Below are 27547 nucleotides of genomic sequence, written 5' to 3'. Positions count from 1 at the left end.
TGCTGCCACAGTCAAAGACGACAACAAATACATTAGATGTAAGGAATAAGAACCCCATTTGCACCTCCCCTTTCCCACATGCTCAGTTCCTTTTCTCCTCTTTTCTACACCCTTCTTTGTCCTCCCCGCTCTCATCAGGTGCCGCAGGGCCCCTAGGGACAAGCGGGGCCGCCACTCAAAGAATCCTGGCGCAGGAAGACAGGTCCGTGTCCTTGGTGACGGCTCTGTGTATCCGTGGTGACAGGTGTGTCCGTTCAGAGCGGACGCCGGTGTTTGTCAGGAAGTGTTTGGATTGGGTGCAGAGGCCGAACGCAGCTTAGGTGTTGATGGCTGTGAGGGGTGTGTTCAGTGGAGCAGTGTTTGCTCATGAATGGTCTGTCAGGGACTCTCAGGATATGACAGAGAGCGTTTGTCTTAAAATTGAAAGAAGCCATAAATGATTAGTGATTTAAAGAAATGTTAACTTTTTTTATGATTTAACAAATAAATCAAAATATGTATTTGCCTTTGTTTTTTAATGCTGAAAATAAGCCATTTTATTACACATCTTACTAGTATAAAAATAGCCTTTGATGATGCACCATCTATAGGCATAACATATTATAAATTAAAAGATTGGATTGTTTTGTTAAAAATGAATATATCGAATCAGTATATGGCCTTTATTAGAAACACAAAAAATGGACAGAGTGAGTACTCTTACAGCAAACATCCCATTGTGCAAAAAACATTGAAGTCCTTTTTGAAACAATTATAAACGTGGCTTTAGGGGATGTACCAACCTAAGGCTGTCAGCAGCCAGCAAACTGAAGTGACCAGAGGTGTTTGTTTTTTTTTGCATAAAGTTTTGGAAGGAAGGTCAGGGTTTTTACTTTGTATGACTGTCCTGTCTTTACAAAACTATTGTTCATGGATTGTCTCAGTGACTAACATTCTGCACTTTATGAACTCGAGTTCAAACTGAAGACTTTATTATTTCTTGTTTCTTCTTGCTTTGCTGTTGTGTTACACGTAGATATTTTAATTTAGAGGTCCTAGCATAACATTCCTTTTCTGCAGCTTATCTACTTTCCCTACTGCCTTGTTTGTTTCTTTCATGCGTCTTTTTTTTTTTTTGTTGATTTTGGACATTGAAATATCTGCTCTTAACATGAACTACAAGGCACAACTGCAAAGGAAATGGGACAATAATGAAGTTTGCCCTTTTAAATAATAGTTGGAAATCTCAATTCTACATTGATACAGCTTCTTTTCTTAGCTCATTCTAAACAACTTGATGGTTGGCAGAAGCTCAGCACTCGCTTAACATCAATTCACTGTGTTGAGTCCTGAAGCTTTTCTCGATCATCCCTTTCTTTTTCCCCTCAGTGGTTAATTGGCAGCAACATTTAATTCACCCCTCCAACGCCCCCTTTCTTGTTAAGTGATGGATTGTTGGTTGGAGATCAAAAGAGACTGGTGCCCTCTGGGCACCAGGACCGTCACTACTTTCTGGCACACATAGGCGTTAAGGCTGGAGGGCTGCCAAGGGGCCACAGGGACACACTGCCAACAGACAGAGGTCAACACTAGTGCGTGTGTGTGTGTGTGTGAGAGAGGGTTGGTTGGGAGGGTGATGTGCCTCTGTGCACTTCCTAACAGAAGATTGAATTTCACCTCTCAGTTGTGTCTCTTTGTGTCCCTCCATCCACCTGTCTGCATATCTCTTTCTCACACCCGTACCTCTCTTCTTTCTTGTTGCAGACCAACAGCAGGTTGAAGCAGATTGAGAAGGAGTACAGTCAAAAGCTTGCCAAGTCTGCCCAGGTAATCAGTTTCTTTTCTCCCGCCTTATTCTGCTCTTTCTTTCATTTAATATTTCCCTTTTCCACCCAACTTTGTCACAGAACTCACTGATGGGGGGCAGGGAGGAGAATGGCGAGGAATTTTTACCTGTAGCATTTGCCCCTCTGGCCTCAAGGAAAAGCAAACTGTTCAAAAGTTTTTAGAAAAATCCACACACCTACAAAAGTAGCTTAAATTATAGCAAATTTTTATTAAAGAATTTGGTAGAAAACAGATATTTATTCATAAATGTAATTATTTGTTATACACATTGAAGGGTAAGTAAATAAATTGCTGGTTTTCAGTTTAGTCATCTTCTTACAAAAAGGGGGCAGACTATCAGACATTCACATAATGGAGATATTCTTGGTAATTATAAATACAGCACTATGTAAGCCCGATTTTCACTCCTTTATTTCTCGTCTGTCATGACGATAGTTCATAGTCTCTCTGTGACCATTAGCATCTTGCACACTATTAACGCTGCTAGAATGAAGTGCAGTGAGGCCTCATCTACCGGGCTAAATATACTCTTGGCATGCAAAGAATGAATTCCTGACACTTGGAACAACTTGTGGCATTGTTACTGCCTAGACCTAAACAGTGATGATGATATATTTCAAATATTCTTCCAAGTTGGTTTATTTAAAGTAGCCACACTTCAGGATACCTGGGAATTCAACAGGCTAAGGTGAGCTACACAATGTTTGAGGATATAATTCAACTTTATTTGCAAGTTTTGGTGTAGCTCACTTGATGATGGAGACCCTTTCATCCTAAATGGCTCAATGAGTGTTGCTTGGCTCTGATTGTGGTTGTAGTTCATTTTGTGTCTGAGAAATGACTCATTCATTGAAATGCTCATTTCCAAGTTTCATGTGTTCTGATCTAGTCCCTGAGTTCTATCTGCAATGCTATTTTCTGACCAACAGAAGGCACTCTGACAGAATCCAAATTTGATTTGACCAATTTAGCATCAGACAAGACCTCATATCCACTCAGTTGCTATTTGGCCAGTTGTGAGGTCAAATAAAAGGTTTCTGCTCTTTGTGTCTAGCATAATCAAAAGGCCAACAATAATGGATAAACTTATTGAATGGAAAAGACTGCGCACAAAAAAAAAATGTATATGAGTTGAACTTTTTTACAGGGAAGCATGAGGGCATCAATGTCATCGTGTGGTTAGGATTGCTAGCTAGCATGACATCATTTTCCATGTGGATGCCCTCAAGAATCTAGATGACCAGCTCAACTGAGATGAAAATATAGAAATTACAGTGTTCTTTTAAAAAGCTACTTACAGTTTTTTGTGTTTTTGTTATTTTTAAACACCTTGCTGAAACCAAAAAAAAAAAGTCTTCTTTCTTCAGGAACATCCACACTGCCAGTTTAGGGCAGATGAAGTTGAAAATCATCCAGTTCTAGTCACCAGTAGATGACTTCTCTAGGTGTAAAAGATTTATGCATCCCAGTTTGTGTCATGCAGTGTTTCGTGTGTTGGTGAAAGAAAGGAGTAGAAAAACTTTGTCCAAAACTCAGAAGAACTTGACCATTTGAATCCTTTACTACCTTCAACCTCTGCTATTATCGAAACCACATTGGAGAAAACAAGAGCAGCCCAGTTCTCCACGTTCCAGCCCAGGGCTATGGTGGCTCAGGTTGCTGTAGCCGCCTTATTCCTGCAACATTTTGCAGAGTTTTCTTTATATCACCAGAACCTCCATACTTGATCACCCCAAACATCTGTTTAAGTCTTTTTCTCTCTTTCTTATATTTTTATTGTGTTCCTTGTCCTCTGATCCCCGTTTACTGCATCTCCTTCACCTTTATTCCTCCCCTGTCGGCCCGGACCTGCACTTGTTTTTTGGAGCCATGTGTTTGCCATTAGGACATGTCACCTCAGCCCATTTAAATCCAGGGTAATTCTTCTCTCCAAGCAGAACTTTTGCTTCCTTTAAAAATTTTCCATTCAGCAAAAATGCTTTGGGAAGTTCAAGCACTTTTCCCTTCACCGGCTTAAAGATCTAAAACACCCTTAAGTGCTGTTTACACAACAGAAGAAAAAGGTTTCCATCTCGATTATGTCGAGGTAAAATATTACAATCATTTGACCATAATTGCACCTTGTTCCTCAAAGAGAGGACTCAAAGGGCGTAGGGGTTGTTGTTTTTCTTTCTTCCCACCTGTAAATCTCTCCTCTACTCCCTTACCTGTACACACAAACACACACACACACATTTTGGGTTGGCTGGCAAAAGCTCCAAGTTGAAAGCCAGGTTGACAAGCAGATGTTGTGAAAGAACGGTAGCTTATGAAGTTACACAATGCTCCACTTCAAAAGAAGTCGGATGCTGTGTGAAAGTTCAGTCATGTTTGGCCGCTTCGGTGACGAAGTGTGCCACCGCAGACGAGTAATAAGTGATTAATCCTCTGTTTTGGGAGCAAAAGGCTGGCACATGTTTAACAAACACACTGTGATATTAAAGAAGAGTCTTTGTGTGAAAGATTTGTAGCATGCTATAAAGAGAATAGTGTTGGAGACGCATGGTTTTTGCAATAATGCTAAGACGTTTGATTAATTCAGAGTGTTTTTAGCACTTCATCAGCTTTGTTTTAAAATGTAAAGGTGGAGCCTTGAGGTTTTTCAGCCCTGCCCTTGGGACAACTCAGTCAAATGTAAACAAGATGTCTTTGAAACTCAAAGGATAACCCCAGTTGTTAACCCCATAGTGACTGACAGGGGGGCATCGCTCATGAGCTCAGCTGCATGGCTAATAGCCCAATTAAAAGCATACCAAATCGTACATTATCCTAGGGGGAATAAAGACACAGTAGATACAGCAGTATATGTTGCGTGCTTGAGCGCACACAACCATCTCTCATGCCTATTTCGTCTTTTCCCTTTTGTCTCCCCTTTTTGCTCATTCGTACACACACAGACTTACCTAATTAACGTCTCTCAGATTCAGCCGTGTGTGTTAAGCACCTCACTGAGAGTGCTCCTCCTGGGTGACCTGTGAACTAAACAGGGCTGCACTCTCTCTCGCTCCTTAATGATGAGGATGTGGTGGGTGGTATTGGATGAGAGACCATTACTTTATCCCCGACCGTCCACAGAGGGAGTTGGGAGACGGTGGAGGGGGGCCCAGTGGACGAGAGCTGAAGGTTCATGTGCAAATATAGCTAATTATTTTATTTTATTTTATTTTTTTAGAACAATGCACGGTGTTTAACAATATTAATATCTGCGAGCTAATTCTATAACAAATTTGGGTATTTCTTGAGTTTACTGGGGTTCTGTTAAGACTGTCACTTGTGCCTGGGATTGGAAGAGCCACAGCCTCAAGGATGATATTAATTATACTAATAATAATTCCTGAGTCGAGAAATGTTGCTACCGTTATATTGTGCTATTTGTTGCTTTAATGTGGTTTCATACAGTAATCTTAATCTACATTTCACCGTTGCTCCACCCTCATCATCTCCCTCTCTCTGTGAGCGACCTGTAGAGTCTTACCTGCCATACTCCCACGCAGCCAACAGATTCCAGCAGGCCTAGTCTCGATGTGTGAGCACGGTAAACAATTATCCGTCTAGCCCAGAGTTAGCTCCAGAACCACCACACAGCTCCCCTCCTCTTCCCCCATTCTCCTCTTTCTCTCACCCACTCTCATCTTTCCTCATCTTGTCCCGAACTGCGGCTTAAATAGAATGTTAATTTGGACGGGAGATTTTTCAAAGACGAGCCACTTCCTTTTCATCTTAGCGTGCACCAGAAGTTCACCAACACAAAGTCGACAAGCTCTTACGAGAAGGTTTTTTTTTTTTTTTAACTCCGTCTTCCCTTTTCTCTTTCTATTCTTTGTTTCCTGTCTTGTCTCTAAAAAGACATGAGATTGGTAAGGAAAAAGCTGCCTTTCAAGGTGACTGCTCGCCGTCCAGATTCTGTTTTTAAAGTGAAATGCTTGTTATGAGAGCTGCCTGACTAGTTCAACATTGACTCATTCGCTCAGTTTTGCGGAGTCCCAAGTAAAATCATCACAGTTTTTTGTTCCCCCTTTTTTTTTGCCAGCTGATTGCAGAGCTGCAGACGTCGGCATGTGACTCTAAAGAAGAGGCCGTTCGCCTGAAGCAGGCGATGGAGAAGCAGCTGAAGGAGGCCAACGCTCGGTGGGACAAAGAGAGACAGGCGATTACCCACGAGGCCGAGCAGGCCAACAAGGTTTGTGCTGGCAGCTTTGTTGCAGTAGTGTCTGATTTAGAGATGTCTCAATCTGGATATTTTCTTACTAATGAAATGAAATGACATCAGATTTAGATAGTGCTTTTCAGCTCTCTAAACAAAGATGCTTTACAACAAATTCAGTCATTTTCTTTTTCACACACATTCTCAGCCCTGCAAGTTACTGGTTTATATTCACAACTGCCCTGGGGCAGCCTGACATAATACAGATTAAATACCATTTTTGGACATTTGCAGAGACTGTGCCCTTCCTTCTTTCCTTTCTGACTTTTCCTTGATTTTTCATTTCTTTTTTTCTTTCTCATACCTTTCCTTCATTTCTTCTGTCCTCCATAGTGTCCTTTCTTTCTTCGTACCTCAATGCATCCTTCATGTGTCTTTCCTGTCTTGTATCCTTCTCTTTTTTGTGGTTTTCTTTCTTTCCTTCTTTCCTTATTTCTTTTTCTCCTTTCATCTTTATTTCCTAATTTCTTATACCATTTTTCTCTTCCCTGTTTCTGTCCTTTACTGTATTCTTCTTTTCTTGTGTCTCTTCTTTCTCACTTTTTTTCTGTCTTAATCCCTTACTCGATTCCTTCCTTCACCATGTCCTTCCTTCTTGTCATCATGTCCTTCCTCATTCTTCGTTCTGTAGCTTTTGCAGGTTCTATATTTCCTTAACTGTGAAAATCATTGTGAATTTAGAAAAAAAAACTATTATTAGACAAAACAATATTTTTGTGAAAGAGAGTTTTTAAGCAGAAAAATAATGTGAAATGCAGCTTTTCAAGCCAGACACATGCAAAATGCAACTGACTTCATGGCTTGCTAATTGTACAAGGACAGTTATCAAGTAATACTGATACTTGTTCTGTTTGGGTTTAGGGTAGCATCAGAAGATCCCAAAATTTCTTTTGAAAAAAGTGCAAAGTGTAGCTGTGTGCTTCTTCTCTTTGTTGTTTTAAGCTAAACAAATTTATCACCTCATCCGAAACGTCCATAATCTTTTAAAATAATATATTATCATTGTGTGAATGGTTTTGTTAACATGAATCGGAATAGTTTTGCAAGTCAGCTTTCTCGTAACCCGAGTTGAAACCTTCTAGGTGTTGCTTCTTGTGTTTTCATAAATATATCTGTGGACATTTACCCTCAACTGTGTCAACTAGGGGGGGTTGTCTGCAAACTTCATTCTTTAAAAAAAAACGTCCTGTCTGGGTTTGTCTTTAATAGAGTAGACATGGATCGCTGTTCTTTTGTTAAAGCCCACTCACTGTTTGCATGTTTGTTGTCATTTTTATGGCTAGTTTCAAACTTCAGAGTGTCTTTAAGTGTTTGAGTGAACGTTATATATCCTCCTGCTGCGTCCCATGCCTTGATCATCATTGTCACTCTGTTTTACAGTTTAACTTCACAGTCGGGCTTCAGTCTTATAGGCTATGGCTGTTTATGTCCTAAAATACAATCTAGTTCCCCTTCAGCCCCTTTTAAAATGTATAGACAAAGCAGCAACCAGATGAGTTTTTGGACATAAGGTCGTTTATTGTGCATGAAGCAGACTGGAAGACAGTTGCACTGGCAGTTGATAGGGTGTGGCTCCCTAAATAAAGAGTTGTTGTGTCTGGTCTGGGATCAGTACATGTTTCCAAACACAACTTAGTCTGTTTGTGGCCGCAGCTGCCTTGTACAGGAAGAAGGCAGGTTTGTGAGCCGACTCTTAGATCTTTGCTCCTTGTTCAGAGTTTAATTTTCCACAACCTTTCATTTTACTCCATAACAGAATGTAACAACCATATACCACACATAGGGAAGGCTTCTGTTTTAATCTAAGTATGTATAAATGCAAAGGATTCATCAGAAAAGCATTATTCTGTGACAGCCAGAGGCAATTGCATGTTGAAGTATAAAATCACAAATCTGACAGATTTTTAAATTCAAAAATTTGTTTAGATATAATTAATCTAGCTTCTGTAGCTTTATTTAATTGATGACAGTCACTCAGTTTTTGCCATGTTCCGCTCTAATCTTCTGACCCACATGCAGACTCAACAAGTCCAAGTTAGAAGAAGGGAATTTATTAACAAAAGATCGGACAACAAAGACAGGTCCACGTAGCGTCTCGGGATTATGACAGCAATGCGCGAACAGCGGCACCTGGAACAGAGCGGTGCTACTGGCGGTCTGGGGTGAGTGCTCCTTAAGCAAATAGAAGCCGCTTACTTGTATGGCGGTTCAGGTGAACCGTGGGGGGAAGGTTGTCCTGGATCCCGTGTGGAGTTTTGGTGAGGATAAAGTGAGCCGAAGGTCCAGATGGAGTCAAATGCTGACTGGGAATGGGCGGGGCAGGCAGGCAGGCAGGTTCCTTGCAGGAAAGAGACTCGGTAGGAGGAAACAGAGGGATCACTCTAACTTGGAAATCTCCTTGATGAAACCTGGACACAGCAACACAAGACTAATAAACTCTGATAGCAAACTCAAAGACTAACCATCAGCTAAAACTAGCAGACAACGAGAGAGAGCCAGAGAGACTACCGGTAGCGTTAATCCTCCAGCAGTGGTTGAAGGATCTGCATCTCCTTTGTTTCCACACCCTGATGAGGCTGATGATCTCCACGTGCGTCGACTGCCCTGGCTCCTCACCAAGATCCTCGCTAGAGAAGATGCGTTACTCTCACACACACACATATGCACACCGGTTCCTGACAGTTTTTTTTTTAATTACAACCAGCGGTTCTCGTTAGAAGTTTACGTGGCCTCATCATGAACATAAATGTCAATACTTATAGAGACCTCTGGCTCCCCTGGCTTTTTGGAAAACATTCAGATCGATGTCACTCCAGAAGCCTGTTTTGATTTCTGTGTTCTGAAACATTTGTAAACTTGGGTTCAAATTTCAGCCATATGGCTTTTTTTGGAGTTAAAGATGAGGTATTTGGAGGTAAGATGCTTTCAAGCCAGTTGCAGCATTGTTGCTATGCACTTAGAAACCAATTTATCAGTATTTTATTTGCCACGCAACAGTGATTTTACTCTGCAGTGAGCCAAGCCCAAGCCGGGCTACGTCATCAAGATATATATTCCTATCAGACTGTTAGATTGAAAGCCTTTCCATTATGCTCAATTAAATTCTGCTGGGGTATATTGGGTTCACCAGTTTCCTGCATAACACTCATCACATAGTTGTTTTGGTCTGTAACTCACAGTTTTTATCATTGCACCCACTTTATGCTGTGTACCTGTACCTCCGGCTACAAAACTCTTAGTTTTCTGCCACCACCATGCTTGGCACTTTCAGCAGATGTTTGTGTTGCAATACTGAGATCGAGGATCACACACTTGGGAAATGAGATGAGCGGTTGCGCGAGTCACATTGTTTGTCACACCAACTAAGGCCAACTGAATACATTGTACTGTTGAGCAAATTCTTGTGATTCTGACACTTGAAGGGATTACCAGACATAACAACTGATGGCAGCAATCCACCAATTTATTGGGAAAATGTTGAGAGGAAAAAAGGATGAGGAGGAAAAGATAAAGAAATGAAGATGACAGTCAGCTTGCTGCCGATGTTGTCTTCGTCTTTTGATATTTCTGTCTTCCACCCTGTTTTTTATTGGCTGTAACACATGCTTGCCATTGTATCACTAATCAACTCCCATTGTGTTTGGTAGACTGCCCACTAAGGTCAGTTTTGTTGTTTTTTTCTCACATTTACAGATATATTTTTTTTTATCCTTCACACCAGGGCTAACTAGGTAGGCTGACTGTTCCCTATTTGTGCAGACTGATGCAAACTTTACCAAATAGGAAGTCACTGGAAAAAAAATCAGCAAACAAAGCATTGTGGTGTGTCAGTATATTGAGGTCCAGGTGGTCTTAGGTTGTTTTGAAGCTTTTTCTCCATTAAAAAACCCTTATGGTAGAGGTGGGCAACTCTAGTCCTTGAGGGCATTTTAGATTTATCCCATGTCCTTCTAAATACACCAAATGACTAAATTATCTCTTTATTATGTAGACAAGTTCTCCAGTGTCCAGCGAATGACTTGATCATTTGAGTCTAGCTATTGAGAAACTAGTACTTGCTGAAATATTGGAAGTTTTAAATTTTATGTACTTGCCAGCATTTTGCCATGACATATATAGTGCGCCAGTTTGACGCTATGAAGCTTACCTGAAATTGTCTGCTCTGTAAGCTAGCATCCCCCAATTTGAAAAGAGAAGTGCTGAGCCGAACAATATGGCAGTTGATGTTAGCTCAGTATTTGGAAGCTTGGCCAATGCACACTGAACAGCTTTTTTCACTGCATTGCAGAAATTACAGGCAGACTACAATTCTAAAAGAAAATCAACTTCATTGTTCACACTCTTAATGCTCGTAGTCTACACTGACTCAACACACACATTTTGTCCTTTCTGTCACGAGCTGTTACATTTCTCTTGGCATCAGTGTTATGAGCAGACAACAGCTTTCATTATCTGTGTCTTCATTATAACGATCCCCTTGTGTTAAACACCAGCTAATGAGATTCCAATTAATGCTTGAATAATTTAGTGAAGACCAGACATATGTGTGGTGGGAGAGAGGGGGTTGATATGACCTAACAAGTAATAAAGAGAGAAAATAAGGAAGTTACAGAAAGATTTAAAGCATTAAGAGCTAAAGGAAAGAGGCGAGGTGACAAACAGTGTTTGAGACTAAAGGCAGAGGGAAAGAGCAATGAAAGGATAGAGGAAGTGTAGAAGTTGAGACAAAAGGTGGGGAAAGAAAGGAGCGGCAGAGAGCTGTCAGTGGGCCATCGGAGTTAGTGTGTCGCCTGCTGACATTGTTTCCACGCTGCTCACTTCAAAGGCCTCGGATTATGAAGAGAGCGAGGGGCTTCAGACAATAGCAGGGGAAGAAAATAACATCAAAGTTAGCCGCACATTTGAATTGGGATAATCCCGAAACAGTTGCTCTGAATGCATGCTGCACTGGATCAGATGTTCTTTTTTCCCCCCCTCTCTTTAGCAGCCCCATTCTGTCGTTTCTAGCCTGAATTTAGCTCCCTCTGTGACTCTGCTGCTCCTGGACCTCTTAAATGTGGGTGTTAGCTGCACAGACCTTTGCGCATCATTAAAGCCCTCTTTAGTTAATCGGCAGTAAAGTTAAGTATGCTCATTATCTTAGTTTTTTGTATGCGTAATGTTATTACTGGAGGAACACAATTATTTTTAGAGTTATTGCAACAGTTTTCTTGTCTCACAGTCTATTACACTTTTTGAATGGTCTGTTCATTCATAAGTATTATGATCTTATAGAATATTCATCTGGAATTGCTCTGTTGGGAATAGAGCAACAAAAATATACACATACAGTTGAAATTTGAAATTTACATACACCAAATTAAAAGGCACATGTACCTTTTTTCTCTTTGTCTGAAGTTAAATGAGACCAAACTTATCTTGTTCTAGGTTAGTTAGAATTACCAAAATTATTTTCATATGTTAAACCCCAGGAAACCTGGTGAAAACATTTTTTTCTGTGAATTAAAAAGTTTCCATATAAAATGATTACTTTCTCTTTTAACAACGGGGGAGAGTTCAGATGGTCAAAGTGAAGGCTTTTCATGCGAAACCTCTGATTGGTTAATTGACACATTTGAATTCGAGGCATACCTGTGGATGTATGTTAAGGCCACACCTCAAACACAGTGCTGTTTAACACAATTGGAAAGGCAAAAGAAATCAGCCAAGATCTCAGGAAGAGAATTGTGGAGGTGCACAAGTCTGATTCATCCTTGGGAACAATTTCCAGATGCTAAATCTGGATCATAATGTTAAAGCTTGGGTGCAGATTGGTCTGCCAAATCTAGTATTGGCTTTGCTGGCAGAAGGACAACAAAGTCAATGTTCTGGTGTTGCCATCAAAAGGGCACATTTTGTGAATATCCGTATTCTTAGCAAACCATGTTTTTATTCACGTGAGAAAGACAAAACCACAGCATCCACAATTGATGTCTGTCCTGTCAATATGTTAACTTTCAGTTGTGTGCAGCTGGAATCCTTTTTCTTAATTGCAAATACAACAGTTATACACGGTGTCCTGCGACAGAAAGCGTTGAAATAAACACAGAATGGCTGATCATTATCCTGCTGAAACAAATGAATCCAAAATGCTAAGCACTCTCCATCTATTAAAACCAAAGTACCATTTTATTACTAGGGCCATTATGTGGGATAAATACCCTCCCTGATAATGTGTTTTGGCCCCTGTAGATGCTGCCTAGATTGTAAAGTGTCTACAAGATACATCCTGTTTGGTTGGCAATTTTAATTGTCTGATTTCAGAAACTGGTGTCCCCACGTGTTTTTTTTTTTTTTTCTGATAAAGAAAATTATATGCTGGTTCTTTGATAACATGTTTCAGGTTTTATTGACAATCTTCACAGATAGCCTTTCTACATATTTACGCATATAGAGTATGAGTGTGCATACGCCATATCTGACTGAACCTAAGCCGACATTAGCCTGCCAAGAGAAAGGTGCACACACAAATACCTTGTGTCTTTTCTCTGGCACACCCTATCTTTCCAACTCTGTATCTCTGAACTCTTTCTGTCTCAAACTCTGTTTCTGCACTCACATTCACTAGCACACACACTCACCTCGCCCTGCCAAAAGGAAGAGGTGGCTGGTGAATAAACAATGGCACTCCGCCCATAGTGTCACCTGCCTGGGCTTTGATCAGCACCGCTGTTCCTGCTCCCCACAGCAGTGCTTCCTGTCTTTCTACCTGCTGAATCTTTCCCATGCACGCACGCAAACATATGCACACACTCCCACCTATAGCCCAGTCTTTGTGGGCCCACATGCAGCCTCCCCAGTTTTCTCCTAACGCAGGTCCTCAAGTCTTTATCTGTCTATGTCTCTCAAACAACAGGCCTTTGAGTTAGTGCCCTTTTCTGGGCACTGTTGCATTCTTGAGCGCACACCTTCACACAGTCTGTGTCACACAACCACATAGGAAGACAGACTTTTGATCCCAGCACATACAGCCTCAACTTCTGCAGCGAGTCAAAGAGAAGGTCCTGGTCCTCTGGGTGAAATGACAGTAGACACGTTACATAATGCAACAGTGACCATTGTCTCCCTGTGTTTGAGGATGAGAGGGAATATATAAGGTGTGCTGTTGCTTGTGCACTACACAGTGTGGTCTTTGTCAAACTCAGTCGATGTAGTCTTTGTGAACTAGTTGCTGGACTTCTGTGCATGCGTAATATTAACAGGGGGTCCTGTGCGCACACATTGAGCCACACAAACATGCGCACTTTCGCAGCGGCTAGTTGTAGCCGCTGCAGTTCATCTGTAGTTGTGTAGTTATATATGCATTAGTTTCTGAGAGGGTTGAAAGGATGACTTTGCCTGTGGGAAGGAATGGCAGCACTGGATCAAGACCAGGTGTGCTGGATCCTCCCTGCTGCAGAGGCAAAGAGCTGCTTCAAACATTTTGTGTACACAAGCGTGCATTTGTCCGCTCTCCCCACCATTCCAGTGTGCATCCACGTCCTTCAAAACAACCGTGAGATCTTTGCGTCAACCTTGAGCCAAGCGCTTGTTTACTAAAGTTTCTCAGCCATCTGTGCTTCTGTGGCTTTGTTCTTGTTTTGCTTTTGTGAATGAGCACAAATGTGTGACAGTGTGAATTTATATTTAGTGCTGTTATGCGAATTTCACCACATTAGTGAAGCCTTGTGTGCCTGTATGTCATGGAAAATGTCCCTCATTTAATGTGGACTACAGCAGAAAATGCTAGAGAGGTTAGTGGTTTTGCACATGTTTACCCTGCGTTTGACAGATTTTGTCTACATATATATCATGATCTTGTAAAATATGATACCAAAACAGTATTTTGGAGGATATGAAGATTCATTTTTATGATTTACGGGCAATAAAATTTATAATTTTAACATCTTTCTAACTCCCTATATTTCTTTTTGCAGCATATGTGATAGACTACAATTTAACAAGGTGTGGTTCTTTAAATTGCTAAACTGATAAGTTCCCATAACTTTTAGTAAAGTCATGGGAATAACAAAGCTCACTCCCTGATTCAAACACTTGTAGGATCACTTTTCATGTTTGTTTCATGTTGCCATGGAAGAATTTTGTCCCACTCTTCTTTACATTGGTTCAGCCCATTAAGATTTATGGACATTTGTTTCTGTAAAGCTTCTTTAAGTTCCCACCACAGCGTTTCAATCAGAGTAATGTCTGAACTTAGACTGGGCCATTAGAACAAATTGATTATTTTCTTCTTTTTTTTGCCTTTATGTCATATATTTGCTGCTGTTTTGTGGATCATTTTTATTTGATGATGCAGTTTGAGCCAACATAGTTTTCTTACTCAAGAAAACTTCATGGCTGAATTATTGGCCGCAATATGCCCAAATCATCAGCCCTCCACCATCATGTTTGACTGTTAGTAAGTAGGAGTGGTTTACTCTGATATTTTGTCTTACATTGTCTCCAAACATGGAGTATTGCATCATGGCCAAATGTCTCTTCTTTGGTCTCATGTACTATCATGAACTTCAGCATCTAATGGATGAGTACAAATGTTTCTGATAGCCATGGCTGATGTTGTTCCAGCTTTGTATTGTTTTAACTTGTACCTGTACATTCCAGATCAGATAGATAGATGGCCACACTGACCTTGAAATTGAGATCCTATTGTTTCCAACACTCTGCCTTCAGCACATTAAACCGTTCTTTGGAGCGTTGTACTGAGAGGTAGTTCATATGATGAGCTCAGCAGGCATGCAGTTCCACCAGGTGTGTGTTTGTCGTTGCTGCCGATAGTCTGAAGGAGCTGTGTGGGGAAGTGTGGTGAAGGGCTGCTCTGTGAGGTGGAGGCTCGGCTGGAGACTGCAACTCCAAGGTGGAGCCTCCTTTTTTAATAAAAGGTATTAATTAGCATAATTTATTCCCAAAGGGAATATTGCATAAGAAATACGAAGTTATATTTCTGTGATCATTAAAACCACATAGCCGGTGCTACTTTGGAAATTTCTTGTGGTTCACAGCAGTTCGTCCAGATCTATAATCTGAACATGTACAGAAACTTTACAAAACTCTTTTGGTGTGTCTTCTTCTAGAATGGACAGAAAGAAAGCATGTTTTGTGTTCAGAAGAAAAAAAATTGTCCAAGGTGCTTTTTGAGAAACTGCTTATCAGGTTGTATGTGCAAAAGTTGAGACAGTGAAAGGTGCAAAAGTCAGCTTCTGTGATGGTAAGAAGGCACATCAGAGACATGTGTTGATATTTTGAAAACACATCACCCAAGGTAACGTCTACTCCCAAGAGGTTATTTCAACAGACAACCTCCTCCTGCATCACTTGCAGCTTCATTGTAGCCTTACAGACATAGAGTACATGTTGTTCAGCTGGGGCTGCCTACAGTACAGATTTGTTGAAAATGTTGACTGCATCTTGAAAAGCGGAGAGTCAGACACAACAATGACCACCAAGCTCCTGAAATATGGTTTTCAACATTCAGGTAACACACTTTATTTTTATTTATTTTTTTTTGTGGAACTGCAGCAAATTTATAAAATTTGGCATCTCCAAAAATTAAACACTGTGATAAAAGCAAAGAGTGACTATAAAAGAGTGATGAACAAACCTAATGGTGATTAGAATTGGCCGATTTTAAACTTGATCTTCCGAATCGACAATCAGCTGTTTGAAAACAAAAATTCGTCATAAACAATTGATACAGTCTACTCCTGACAAAACCTCTCTTTACTGTGAAAGTCGTTACAAAAAAGAAAAGACTCAAACAAACGACGTGTGAGAAACATCTAGAAATTTCTCAGACATTTATTGCTACAGTAGAGAGTTGGACAGGAAAGATTAACAGGAAGGTGAACGTATTACAGCACCAAACTTTTTCTATCTCTAATAAAACTTATTGAATTTTATGAAGTTGTGGAAATAGCTCGTTAGGTAAGGATCTAACTCCAACGGTAATAACCGGACTCATCATGCTATGCCACTTCTATAGTCATTTTTGTTTATCTGCAGAGCTGCGCAATGTAGCCACTTTCTCTCTCTGGACTAGATTTTGAAGGATAGAGAACTGAAAACCTTTACGCACTTTGAATAATTTTGTTGAACTGATCAATCAGCCAATTAGTATCCCTAATCTCAGTCCATTTTTCCCATATGGAAATTAATTCTCTGCAAGTGTTTTGCGTGCAACTCAACGCGTGTGCATTGCCTCGTCAGCTGATTGACTTCTTTTCCGGCTCTGTGGAGTGTTTGATCCTCATATCAGAGAGGGAGGAAATAAGGGAGGGATTACATTCCAGGACGCTACAAGGGAACGTGGGAAGTGGAACAGCTCATGGAGGCCTTCATCTTCTGGCGAACAAAAACCAGGAATTAGTCACCAACCTGGAGTTTTTAAACATGCAGTTATGTTTGAAACTTGAGCTGAACTTAACAGTTGTTTAGCAATATACCATTTGATAAACAGAATATATTCATAAGTGCCGACAAACAAATAAGCAGAAAAACACAACAGGCAGATGGCACATATTTTGGAGTTGTTTCCTATTCTCTTTCTACCGTAGCTTCCAGCAGCTGAAAGTTGGAGTACAGCGTGTTCCCCCTGTGGGCATAACTCATTTGCAGCATGTCTTCATTAGCACCGCATTTGTCTCAGCACTTTCATCAGCACTCCCAAAGACGCCTCCGTAGCTGTGCCACTCGTGTGTTTGGCGTTTCGCGGTTCCAGGTGCCGTCGCAGCGTACCTTCTCGCTCGACTCGTGAGCAGGAAAACTGCTGTAAAGCATCAAAGAGCTGCAAAGGCAAGTCAATTCACACCAATATCGGAGTTACATTTCAGAGGGGCTGTCCTGGTCGACTTGCTAAACTACATGTTTTTATTACTACACGCAGGCAGACAAGACAGTAAAGCAAAAGCAAAAGTTTCTCTTCTCGAACACCTCATGAGGGAGACCTCTCCTCCTCCTCTTACTTTTTCTCTTCCACCTCCTCCTCCTACTGCTTCTTTCTTTTTTACCTTTCCCCACAATCCTTTGATAAAAGTGCAGATAAAAGAGAGGCTGTGCTCATCTCTCTGACCATCCATCTCTCCTTGAGGTTAGCACCTCTTTTATTATTTACTATTAGATCAGTAGCCATATGTGCCCATAAAGCCTTGTTCTACTGAAGCTGGTGTCTGTGTGGGCTCTACAGCTTTGTATATGTATGTCTGTGTGTATCTGCCTCATCCTTTGCTTTTCTCTGTGTGTGTGTGTGCGTGTGTGTGTGTGTGTGTGTGTGTGTGGGTCCTTGGCTGGAGGCGGTGCAATGTGAGGTTTTTGCTGCTGTCTGAAGTCGTCCAGCCTCAGTGTCATTAGAGGATCTCTTTAATCCAGACTTTGGGAGAAACCTCTGACAGCACGCTGCAAATAGAAAGGCCCCCGCCGCACATGAAGAGCAGCTCGGCTCCTAACAAAACAGCAAGTTTAAAGAGGCCGCTGGCCCTTTTTCCTCCTCCCACCGTTCCCTCCCTTCTTTCTTCTTTTGCCGTTTTCTCCTGCCCTCTGTTGCTTTCGCTTCACCCTGGGGAAACATGCTTGCCTTATCTGTGCAGGAGGACCACCCAGGAAAGAATGACTCAGGCATTGCTGCGTGTGTATGTGTGCGTGCGTGTGGGTGCGCGTGCGCGCGCCGCACAATAACCACGCGCTGATTTGACTGAGCGCGGCTCTCGCATTTTTAGAACTTGTGCTGTTAATATTGATGCGTGCCTATACCTGCATGAATCCCTCTAAGCAGTGTTTGTCAGTGCTTGTGTGCACGTGTGCCCCGCTGCTCCTTTTGAGGTGAAAGTTTGGAATGAAAGAGAGGCTGAGGCCCGATTGTTGATGGAGAGGGAGGGGAGAGAGAAAGGGAGCGAGACCTTGAAGCCTCCCGACTGTGAAACTGCAAGGCAGGAGTACGCCGCTGACCCAACCTCTGCAAGCCAGCCACATGCTTTTTCTCTTTCCCCTTCGTCTCCCGCTATCTTTTTTCTCTCCTCAAATTCTTGATGCTTCTCATTTTCACCTTTCTAAACTTTGGTTCCCCCTTCTGATTCAGTCTCTTTATTTTCTTAAGGCTTGTTTTGCAATTTCAGATTTCCATATAACTTTCTCTGCCATGCTTTAGTCTGTTTTTCATTCCTGTCACGATTCTCCGTCTTCATCCCTTCATAAAGACAACAATTTACTCCTCTTCCTGGCTTGCTTACAATCGTCCTTTTCTCTATCCCAGATTGCTGATCGGCTTCTTGCCCAACACACGGTGCACCTTTACAGTACAACACATGCTAGATCAGGAGAGAAAGCTACTTGTTGCCATTTTCTCCTGCCCTTAGGATATTCATAAGGGCATGTACACTTGTTGGATGAGTGTATATAAGCTTCTCACCTACACTCAAAGCTGAGCTTTAATGCAAAGTCTTGTGCGAAGTAAACGTTATTATTTGTTCCGGTCTACACGTGTCCTCGAGGACTCGGCCGAAGGTGGTCAGGAGTAAATCCAAGAGTGGTTTTATTTGAGCAAAGTATCTTGTGAAAAGTTTCACTGTTATCAACATGCAGACAATCTTTCCCTTAAAGGCCTACAAGAACAAAGAAACTGAGTTGAGTTCGTGATGAGAAATCACTCAAAACATGCTGATCCTGTTTCCTTTTGAATTAACATTTGAATGAACCTGTGTGTTTTCACCCCTTATTAGTCTCCAGCAAAATCGAAACTTGTGAATTAAACTCATTGAAGCCTTAATTTGTTAACCCGCTGTCATGTTGCTTTAGATGTGTGGCAGAGTGATTCTTCTCGATTAAAGTCAAACTCAGGGCAGGTATTTGTGACTTCAGAAACGTGTTGTTTTCCTGTAATGTCTGTTAGACTCAGTGAGCTGCCTGTTGTTAGCAGTGTGTAACATCATCCCTCCATCCTGTCTGACACCAGTAATGACTAAATAACTCCAAAGCCGCTTTTTTTCTTTCTTTCTGAGTCACAAAGCGCTGGTGTTGTTCAGCAGAATCGTCCCATATGATACTGCTAATGATGTGAGAAATGTTGAACTTTTGAACTCTGAGCCTGTCTTATTCAGATGCCACAAGAAAGCGTACGTCACATGTGAAGCCCTCTATTTAGCCGTTCCTTCCCAGAAGAAGTGGACCAGACATCCTGCGTCACGGTGCGGGAAATCAGGCGCGGGTTCAGAAAGGAGGGGAGGGCTGATTTTTCTCATCTTCATTGCTTGTTCTGCTGGCTTTACTGTTATATGTAAACACTGCCTACAGAATAAATTAGTTTTCTTACACAATTTAACGTTGGCATTGCTCAAAACAACACTTATTTCAAGACAATGCAGTATTTTAATAAAAATACAGGGGTCTACTCAGGTCAGTTCACCTGCCACTCTGTACTTCCATGTCAAACCAGTAATCTTCTAGTAAATGGGTGGGCTTGGACTTTATATCATATTATTTTGCTATTCCTTCTTCATAAATTTCATCTATACTTGAGAAATCCTTGAGTGTCCCATGGCAGCCATTCGGAGATGCCTAAACACTTGCTGTCACTGACCACCACCTTTTCCATGTTTACTTGGAAAGAGTCAGAGCTTCTTAAAGAGACAGTGACCAGTTTCAATTCATCAAACTGCGTAGTCGTTTTTCTTTTTAAGTTGTGTTTGACAAATATATTATTTTCATTATGACTGAAGGTAACATAGTTACTTGTTTGCGATACAAAATAGCACTAAAAGCCTGGAAAATATATAATACTTCCCCTTTTAGATGTTTCTTACTCCAGATCAACATTACAGCTAAACCACTTAAGAGGTCAGGGTTCAGAAAACTAAATAATGATCGAAATTGGGACTGGCTGTTTTTCGGGAGCCTCTGTTTTAAATAGCAGCATAATTTCACATTGTAGACATGATGGTTTATTAAGGTAAGAATCGAATCCTGTCATAACTTGATGTTATGGAGGTATAGGCTTTATGTTTGCCCCCCAAAAACCTTGTAATATGAACAGTTTGGTATCTAGATAAATTGATATATTTTCTATGTCCTTACATCTGACAAATACTGAGTAAATAGGTCAGGGGAATTTTTCCACCAGAATCAGCTCCTGTTTATCTGACTGCATATAATAACACGCCTGACTAAAGTTTCAGCTGTTTACCTCTCGGTGCGTCTCAGAGGTGCTGCTCAGATTCTCATTCTTGCCCTGAAGCTTTGTAGTCTGTGTGATTTATGTCAGTTGAGTGGGCCGCAGATCAGGTGGTCATGCCTATCACCTGGACTGTGTTTCCTTCTGCTCAGAGAGTCAACAAGCCAACACCTGGCTCACTCACTCAGCTCCGGGTGGGGGTGACGCCGCGGATATTGATTGTTGCCAGAGCCTCGCACACTTGATGGAGGTGTGTGTTTGTCGGAAGTGTAAACTCGCTGCTGTGCTGTTCTGCATGCGTTCACACCTGCATCACTCTCTCCGTTTTCCATGCAGACCAATCAAAGTTGAAGTGTCCAGAACAAATCTGGTTCTGTGTTGCACTCAGAGCGCGTTTTCAAACAGGTCAGCTCTGATATTGAGGCGTGGTTTCTGAGCTTGTTTTGATTTTTGTCAAAATCTTCTATGACAATCTGACCATTGTCTGTGCGAAGCATTTTTCCCCCTGCTCCTACTTTGTGGAAAACGTTCTTCTATGATTGATGTCATGGCTTTCCCACTTCACATGCAAAAACAGAAAGTGTGCATCCCCTGTTCCTGCTCTGGTTTTCTGTCTCATCTGCATATTTTGTGATTCTCTTGTGGCCTCTCATTTAGCTGCATCGTGCCTACTCCTTTCAGCTCAAATCAAACTGCAGATCAGTGTCTACCAGTTTGCGTCACTTACATGTTAAACCAGGCAGAACTGTTTTTCGGTTTGCATCTGTCAGCCGACTTGAACGCCTATTCTTGTCCCCAGGCTCTGCAGGAAAAGCTGGAGAGTCTGCGGAGACAGCTGCACAGTGCCGAGAAGAAGCTGCTCAACAAGGAGCTGGAGACAGAAGAAAGGGTAATGAACTTGTTTGTCCTCTTCCCTCAATCTCTTCTTTCCCATTGTTTTCTGCTACACAATTTGGAGCTTCCTGTCATCATTGCATCACTTTTTTTTTTTTTTTTCCAACTTCACCTACAGCCTTTTGCATCACAACCGTTGTATTCTTCTTGATCATGCCTTTGTAAAATCCTGTCCCATAACACCTACTTTTGCTGCTTTATCACTTCATGTTGCAATCTCCTCCTTTCTGATTTACTATTCTGACTCAGTCCTCCTCCAGGGGGTTGCAAAATAAACACAAAATATTCTTGGCCTCCTTTCCTCCTCTGCCCTCTTCCACCTACCGTCTCTCCTTCTCCTGTTCAGAGTCGGTGATATGCTGCCTTGCGCATTTCCCAAATTCCTTGAGATCTGGCCTCAAGAGTCAGCGCCTAGGGCCAAGAATGCCACCGCTGCCTGTGTTCAAAAGGGAAGCTCTGGTGCGCACACGCCAACACACGCACACGCACCCCGCGGCTGTGGAGAATGCCCTGTAATCAGACTATGTTTTGACCTTGACACACACAGAGAAGAAAGAACTAATGACTGTGCTCACGCAGGAGGTTGGTCTTTGTACCGCGGTATGTACACCAAAGGCATTCGTTCTCCTGTGTTCCGTCTGATCCGCCCACTGACCCTTGCACACACTTCACACACTCGTCACACGTCTCCCCGTCGGGCCGTCATAAATCGAGTCGATGGGGGTCACCAGTTTTCAGGAGCCATTTGTCACTGATCCACACCTTGCTGCGCTGCAGGGGAATTTGCTTGCTCTTTATTGCAAGGTGGTCTTGGTTTAATTAAATTATTGCATACAGTGCCTCACAAAGTGATTACGGTAGTACCTTGTTTTAAACTTTTTAAAACAGTGTAATCTACTATAATTTAATACAATTTTATGTGACAGATAAGGTAGTGCGTTATGAATAAGAAATTCACATTATTTTTAACATATTTTACATGCAATGGGCTTGAGATGTTCTTTAGCTCGTCCTTTTTTGTTTATCTGACTTTTTTCTTTTAGTCTTTTTTTTTTTGGAGCGAAATTAAACAGAATCAGCCATATTGGACCAGGCCTGAAATGCTGAAGTATGATTAAGTTCTGTAAGTTTTTTTCAGTCTATCACAAATCCAGATTACAGTCTAAAGAGTTGTTTTTTAATTTTTTTTAAAGGGACAGTATAATGTGTTCTCCAGCCATATAGAAGAGTTTTATAGCACAATCATGGGCTTTCAGTTGTTATAAAAATGCTGGATATGTCACTAAAAAGGAATTTGACTTTTGCTTTTTCCCCAACACTGTCTTCAGGAAGTCAACACAACATCAGTCAATCAGATTTATTGTTCCTGCACATTTCAGCAACCTTGTTTCTCTATTAACTTTTTAATACATTTTTATCAAAAATGCACTGAGAAGTAGCTCATATAATGAGCTCAGCAGATATGCAGTTCCACCAGGTGTTTGCTAATTGCTGCTGGCTAGTCTAAAGGAGCTGAGTGAGGGAGTTGTGGGTGATGTCTGCTCTGTAAGGTGGAAACTCTGATACTGCAGCTCCAAGAAGGAGCTGCACCTCAAAGGCAGGGCTTGGTCCACCCAGGCGTTTAACACAGCTGAATGGTTGCCATGGGAGATTAAAGGATTTCTCCAACATGCCTGAAATAATCAAGGTAGCACTCCAGGTATGTTTTTGATGAGGGAATAATGTTATAACATCAATATAAAAAAAGTTGACTCAAAAAAGTTGACTTTACATAACACTGCCCCTTTAACAAATTGAGTCAGGTAAAATACAGGAGACGGGAATTTCTTGTTCTTCTTTCATTTTGGTGCTAACACCTGTATGTTAAAAGCAGGTTGAAGCAGGGGATGAGTAAACAACACGATGAATGTGACAAAGCCTTTTGGTTCCCATTTTAGGTTCTCAACAGCTCATGATTCACGGTCTTGAACACGTTGAACAGATTTTCTCCCCCTGACATTCTACTAGGAGATGAATGGAGAAAAAGCTTTTGAGCAAGCACGTCTGAATCACATTGCTTGGTGTGTGTTTAGTGCTAATGTCTCTTGCTGTATATGTTTCTCAGTTGGTAGTTGTGCCCTCTGCGGTTCATGCACATTAACAGTTGAGGCCACACCGATTCGCCTTATCCTCCTCACTCACATGTTGCTCTTGTTTATCTGCCAAGATGTTTCTTGTATCTTTTGTAATCCGATCTCTCACATGCTGAAGCAGCTTTCCTGCCCAGACTTCACACAGATGTTGCTGGCCCCGCACTCACAGGGGCCCTCGCCTCCAAAACGGCATCTCATCATCTCAATGCGTGGTTCTGCTCTCCTTCAAGATGGTGGCCTGTAGAGAGCACTTCTTCTTATGAATGACTAACTGTAAAACTGTAAAAGTTTCGCACTGGTCTCCACCACATTTGCTTACTTTGATTAAACCCCTTAACATGTAAACTATTTGCATGTGAGTCAATGGGTTCATGAGGTCTTTGGTGTCATCGTGACAATTAGGTGGTTGAAAATGTAAAGTCATGTAGTTTTTAGTAAATAAACAAATAATTAACATCACATCACTTGCCATCAGTCAGCTTCTAGCTACAGTCTGGAAAGGTCTGGATTTGAAGACCTTTTCTGTTCTGTTGTCTAAGTTTTGTATCAATCTATTTCCTTTGTTCCTTCTTTTTCTTTTTCTTGCTTGTGTCCTGTCCTCTTTCTTTCCTTCCTTGTATCCTAACCTCCTTCAATCTATCCTTTGTTCTTTCATTTCTTGTGTCGTTTTTATGTCCTTTCTTTTTTTTCTGACCTTTGTTTCCTTCCTAGTGTCCTTTCTTCCTTTTGTCCTGCCATAATATTTCCTTGTTTCCTTATTTCTCCCCTTGTTCCTCCTTGTCCACTTTCCATATTTAAAGCCTGCTGCCTGTATGAATACCAGACATAATTCGAAAGTGGATTTTTGTATTTAATACTTTAAGATGAATGTAAACCACTGGGAACTCTGGGAAGTTGAGTCTGGAAAAGGCAGGAATTTTTGCCTTCATAATGAGTAGGATCCCTGTCTTACTGTAGCTTCAGTAAACTCCGCAGAGATTTCTGGTTTATTCAAAGCAGTTTTCCCCCCTTCATCTCGTAACAAAGCATTTTTGATTCCAAATCGCTCTTTCATGAACTCGCTGACTTCCAACTCTGGATGTGGAGGTGCAAACTTTGCGAACATTGGCATTTTTGATGTATCCTCTTGTTCCTGACAAGGGTTTTGTCACCTGGGAACAAGAGATGATATAAAAAAAATGTCTCCCCCCCCTCTCTACACCTTACACACACACACACACACACACACTATTTGTTTCATGCACACACACCAGCTTCATTAGCATTCATCAAGCCTCTTCAGCGTTGTGACAAACTTCATTTGAACGTTGAAAGCGTTTAGGGCTTGTTCCTTTCTGCTGGCAGCTGTCAGAAGCCATGCCATGTGACGCCGCTAAACGTGAGAGAAAGTCAAAACCACAATCTGAGGACTATATATAGATGAAATGTTGTCATTTTAAGATGACTGGGAGGGGGAAATGACTGCCGCTCCTCGCAGTATTCAAATCGGCACCTCATCAGGAACAAACAGCACCCCGTTTTTAAAAAGGGATCTGAACAGATCAAACCTGATGTGTCTTTAGAAATTCAAAGTCGTCTTTCATTACAAGCTGAAATAGTGGCACACTTTTTTTTTTTTTTTTTTTTTTGTTGCTGTTTGCAGTGTCTCCCTCTCTTTTCCTTTTCTCCTTTCTTTCCTTTCTGCTCACATCTGGAGTCTGTCAGTGACCAAGTCCTCGTGACGGGTTTGATCAGCAGCGTTGTTCAAAGACATCTCACTTTTTCTCCAATTGGTGAGAAGCCGTTCCCCCCCTCAGATGTCATCGCATGTCTCTTTCTGCCTGTCGGGAAAACAAACATGCCTTTGCTGTAAAAAAAAAAAAAAAAAAGAAGTTGAAAGGGAGAGGGGGGAAAAAAAATGCATTTTCATGAAAGAAGAGGAAAGATGCAGAGGGAGGACCCTTGGAACAGAATGCAAAGCTGGAGGAACAATGTCTTTAAGAAAACTAGTCTGTCGTCTTTTGGGGAGTCGGATGCTTCCGTTTTGCATTTCTAACTCCACCGAGAGAAACGGCGAAGTCTCTGTGTGTGTTAGCCGCAGTCAGGTTTAAACAACAGAGACACTGTTGTGATAAAGACTGCTGCTTCCATCCACACACTCTGAGATAGATGGACTTTGTCAAAAACCAAACACTGAGCGCATGTGAGAGGTCTCGCAAAACCTCAATGTATTTTATTGAGATTTTATGTGATTGACTAACAGAAAGATGCTCAATTTTCTTTGTTTTATTTCTATTTATTTAATTTTTTTTATTTTTAATGTGGTGTGCATTTATACCCAACTACCTTCACTTCGATTCCCCTAAATGAAAAACTACATTCAATTTCAATAGAGCTGTATGCCTCAGGATTTTAGCACTACTAAACAACAAACAGCATCATGAAGATTGATCAGTTTGTCAAATTTTCAGCTTCCTAATATGACACAACAACATACCTACGAAGACCTGGATGCTCACCTAAGCTGACGATGAACAAGGACTTTAATCAGAGAAAGTAGCCAACAGAACCATAGTAACTCTGAAGGAGGCAAAAGTGACAAGAAAAAAAAACAAGGCATGTAGGGGTAGTATAGAGGAAGACCTAAATTCCTCTTTTCACCTTTGTAGAAAACTCTAGATTTGGCAGAAACCTAACACTGTACTTTGTAGTGAAACACACTGTGAAACATGGAAGTGTAACCATCATGCTTCTTCTGCAGGAACAGGCAAGCTAGTCAGAGCTGATGGAAAAAGGAAGGCAACAAAAACAGGAGGAAAAGCTGTTGGAGGTTCAGCTTCCAGCAGGACAACAGCCCTAAATATACAGCCTGAGCTTTAATGCAGTGGTTTAGACCTAAGCATATTGATGTTGGAGTTACTAACTATTACTTTTTTATTTTTGTATTTTTTATTTTTTTTATAAAACCATGCATCTTTCAGAAATCCTTTTTGTGCTAATAAAATACATTAAGCACAGTTGTAAAGTGAGAGAAGGAGAGAAAACAAGGTGTCTGAATATATTTGCAAGGTAATACAAGGTTACCAGTTTCTCCTGCAGCTCTGTTGAAGTTTTTCAGAATATGCTCCTGTAGGCTCTCCCCTTCCAATGTATGTATGGGACAGACGATGGAGACAGCGTTGCCACAAGAGAGCTTATAATTTAGCTGGAGCGGACCTCTCATTGCCGCCGCCGCGGCACCATACACGAATCAAGAATGCAAAACTAAGGAGCTTGGCTTTTGAAGAATCTGAGACTTGTATTCAAAGCGGTTGGTAAGGGATGTGTTTATTCAACCATTGTTTATTGCTTCGGTCTGAAGCAGCGAAGTGTGTTTTGTCTTGGCCTGCCGTTCTGTTATGACTACAGAAGCTGCTATAGATAGAGATAGACGTCTTCAGGACACTGAAATTAAAGCTTCTACAACCTGTTCTTTTTTTTTTTTTTTGGAACCTGTTTAAAAAGGTCACTTTTTAAACTGTCCTCAACCCCGTTCTCTCACAACAGGGGAAAAATGACATATTTCTCTAAACTGATGGATTCCTAACCCACTGTAATTGCTCCAACACTTTCAAATGAATAGGTTTGGAAGGAGGCTGGAGAAATTGGCAAAGTTGTGCCAGACTAATCTGCTGCACACTGTGCCGAGACAAAGTGAGCTGCCTCTTGTAGGGATCATTTATGCTGAGGGTTGCTTTGAAGTGCTTCCCCGACCCTTTTCATTGTGCCCAGGAAGATTAATTAGCCAAAGCCAGAACAATCAGTTAAATCCACAACAGGAAGATTATTTTAGGGGAGCAGATCTTTTTTTTTCTTCTTCTTCCTCTTCTTTAAACCCTCCCCCATCACTTCATTCACGCTCTCTTCACTTGAAAGAGCAGATTGGACTTTGGCTGGACTCTGGCTCTGCCACACACAGACTCTCCCCCTGGTTACACCTTGAAATATGCGGATGAAAACTGTTGCGTCCCCGCTCCCGTTGACGCTTTGAGCTCTGCTAAAGCGCTCGTCGAGCTCTGAATTAATTGATTCAGCGGCTCTTCTGAACGCCATAAACTCTTTTTACAGTACCGTAAAAAGCTCAGTTTGTGCTCGCATGTCTGCAGCGCGTATACGAGCGCTTCCATTCATGTGTGTTTGCGGGCAAAAAGTGGGGGTTGCACCAACCAAACCCTTTTCAACTTCTATAATCAGACTCTGGTTTAGCAGAGTGTAATTTAGCCCCAGACAGACTTCCTC

General features: G+C 41.4%; 1 protein-coding gene across 4 annotated transcripts in view; it reads left to right on the top strand.

Moving 5' to 3' along the window:
- The window catches only part of cep112 (centrosomal protein 112), a 107693-nt gene that overhangs the window by 75139 nt on the left and 5007 nt on the right, over positions 1-27547 (top strand). For 3 of the 4 annotated variants that reach the window (XM_044099957.1, XM_044099956.1, XM_044099958.1), the window contains exons 22-24: positions 1744-1806; positions 5897-6046; positions 21064-21153. In XM_044099957.1, the coding sequence (XP_043955892.1) occupies positions 1744-1806; positions 5897-6046; positions 21064-21153 (303 nt within the window). The remainder of the gene's footprint in view (positions 1-1743; positions 1807-5896; positions 6047-21063; positions 21154-27547) is intronic. The other variant, XM_044099959.1, reaches the window with a different exon arrangement.

This window comes from Gambusia affinis, linkage group LG19 (assembly GCF_019740435.1).
Source record: "Gambusia affinis linkage group LG19, SWU_Gaff_1.0, whole genome shotgun sequence".
Lineage (NCBI taxonomy): Eukaryota > Metazoa > Chordata > Actinopteri > Cyprinodontiformes > Poeciliidae > Gambusia > Gambusia affinis.
This window is presented reverse-complemented; position numbering and strand designations above follow the sequence as displayed.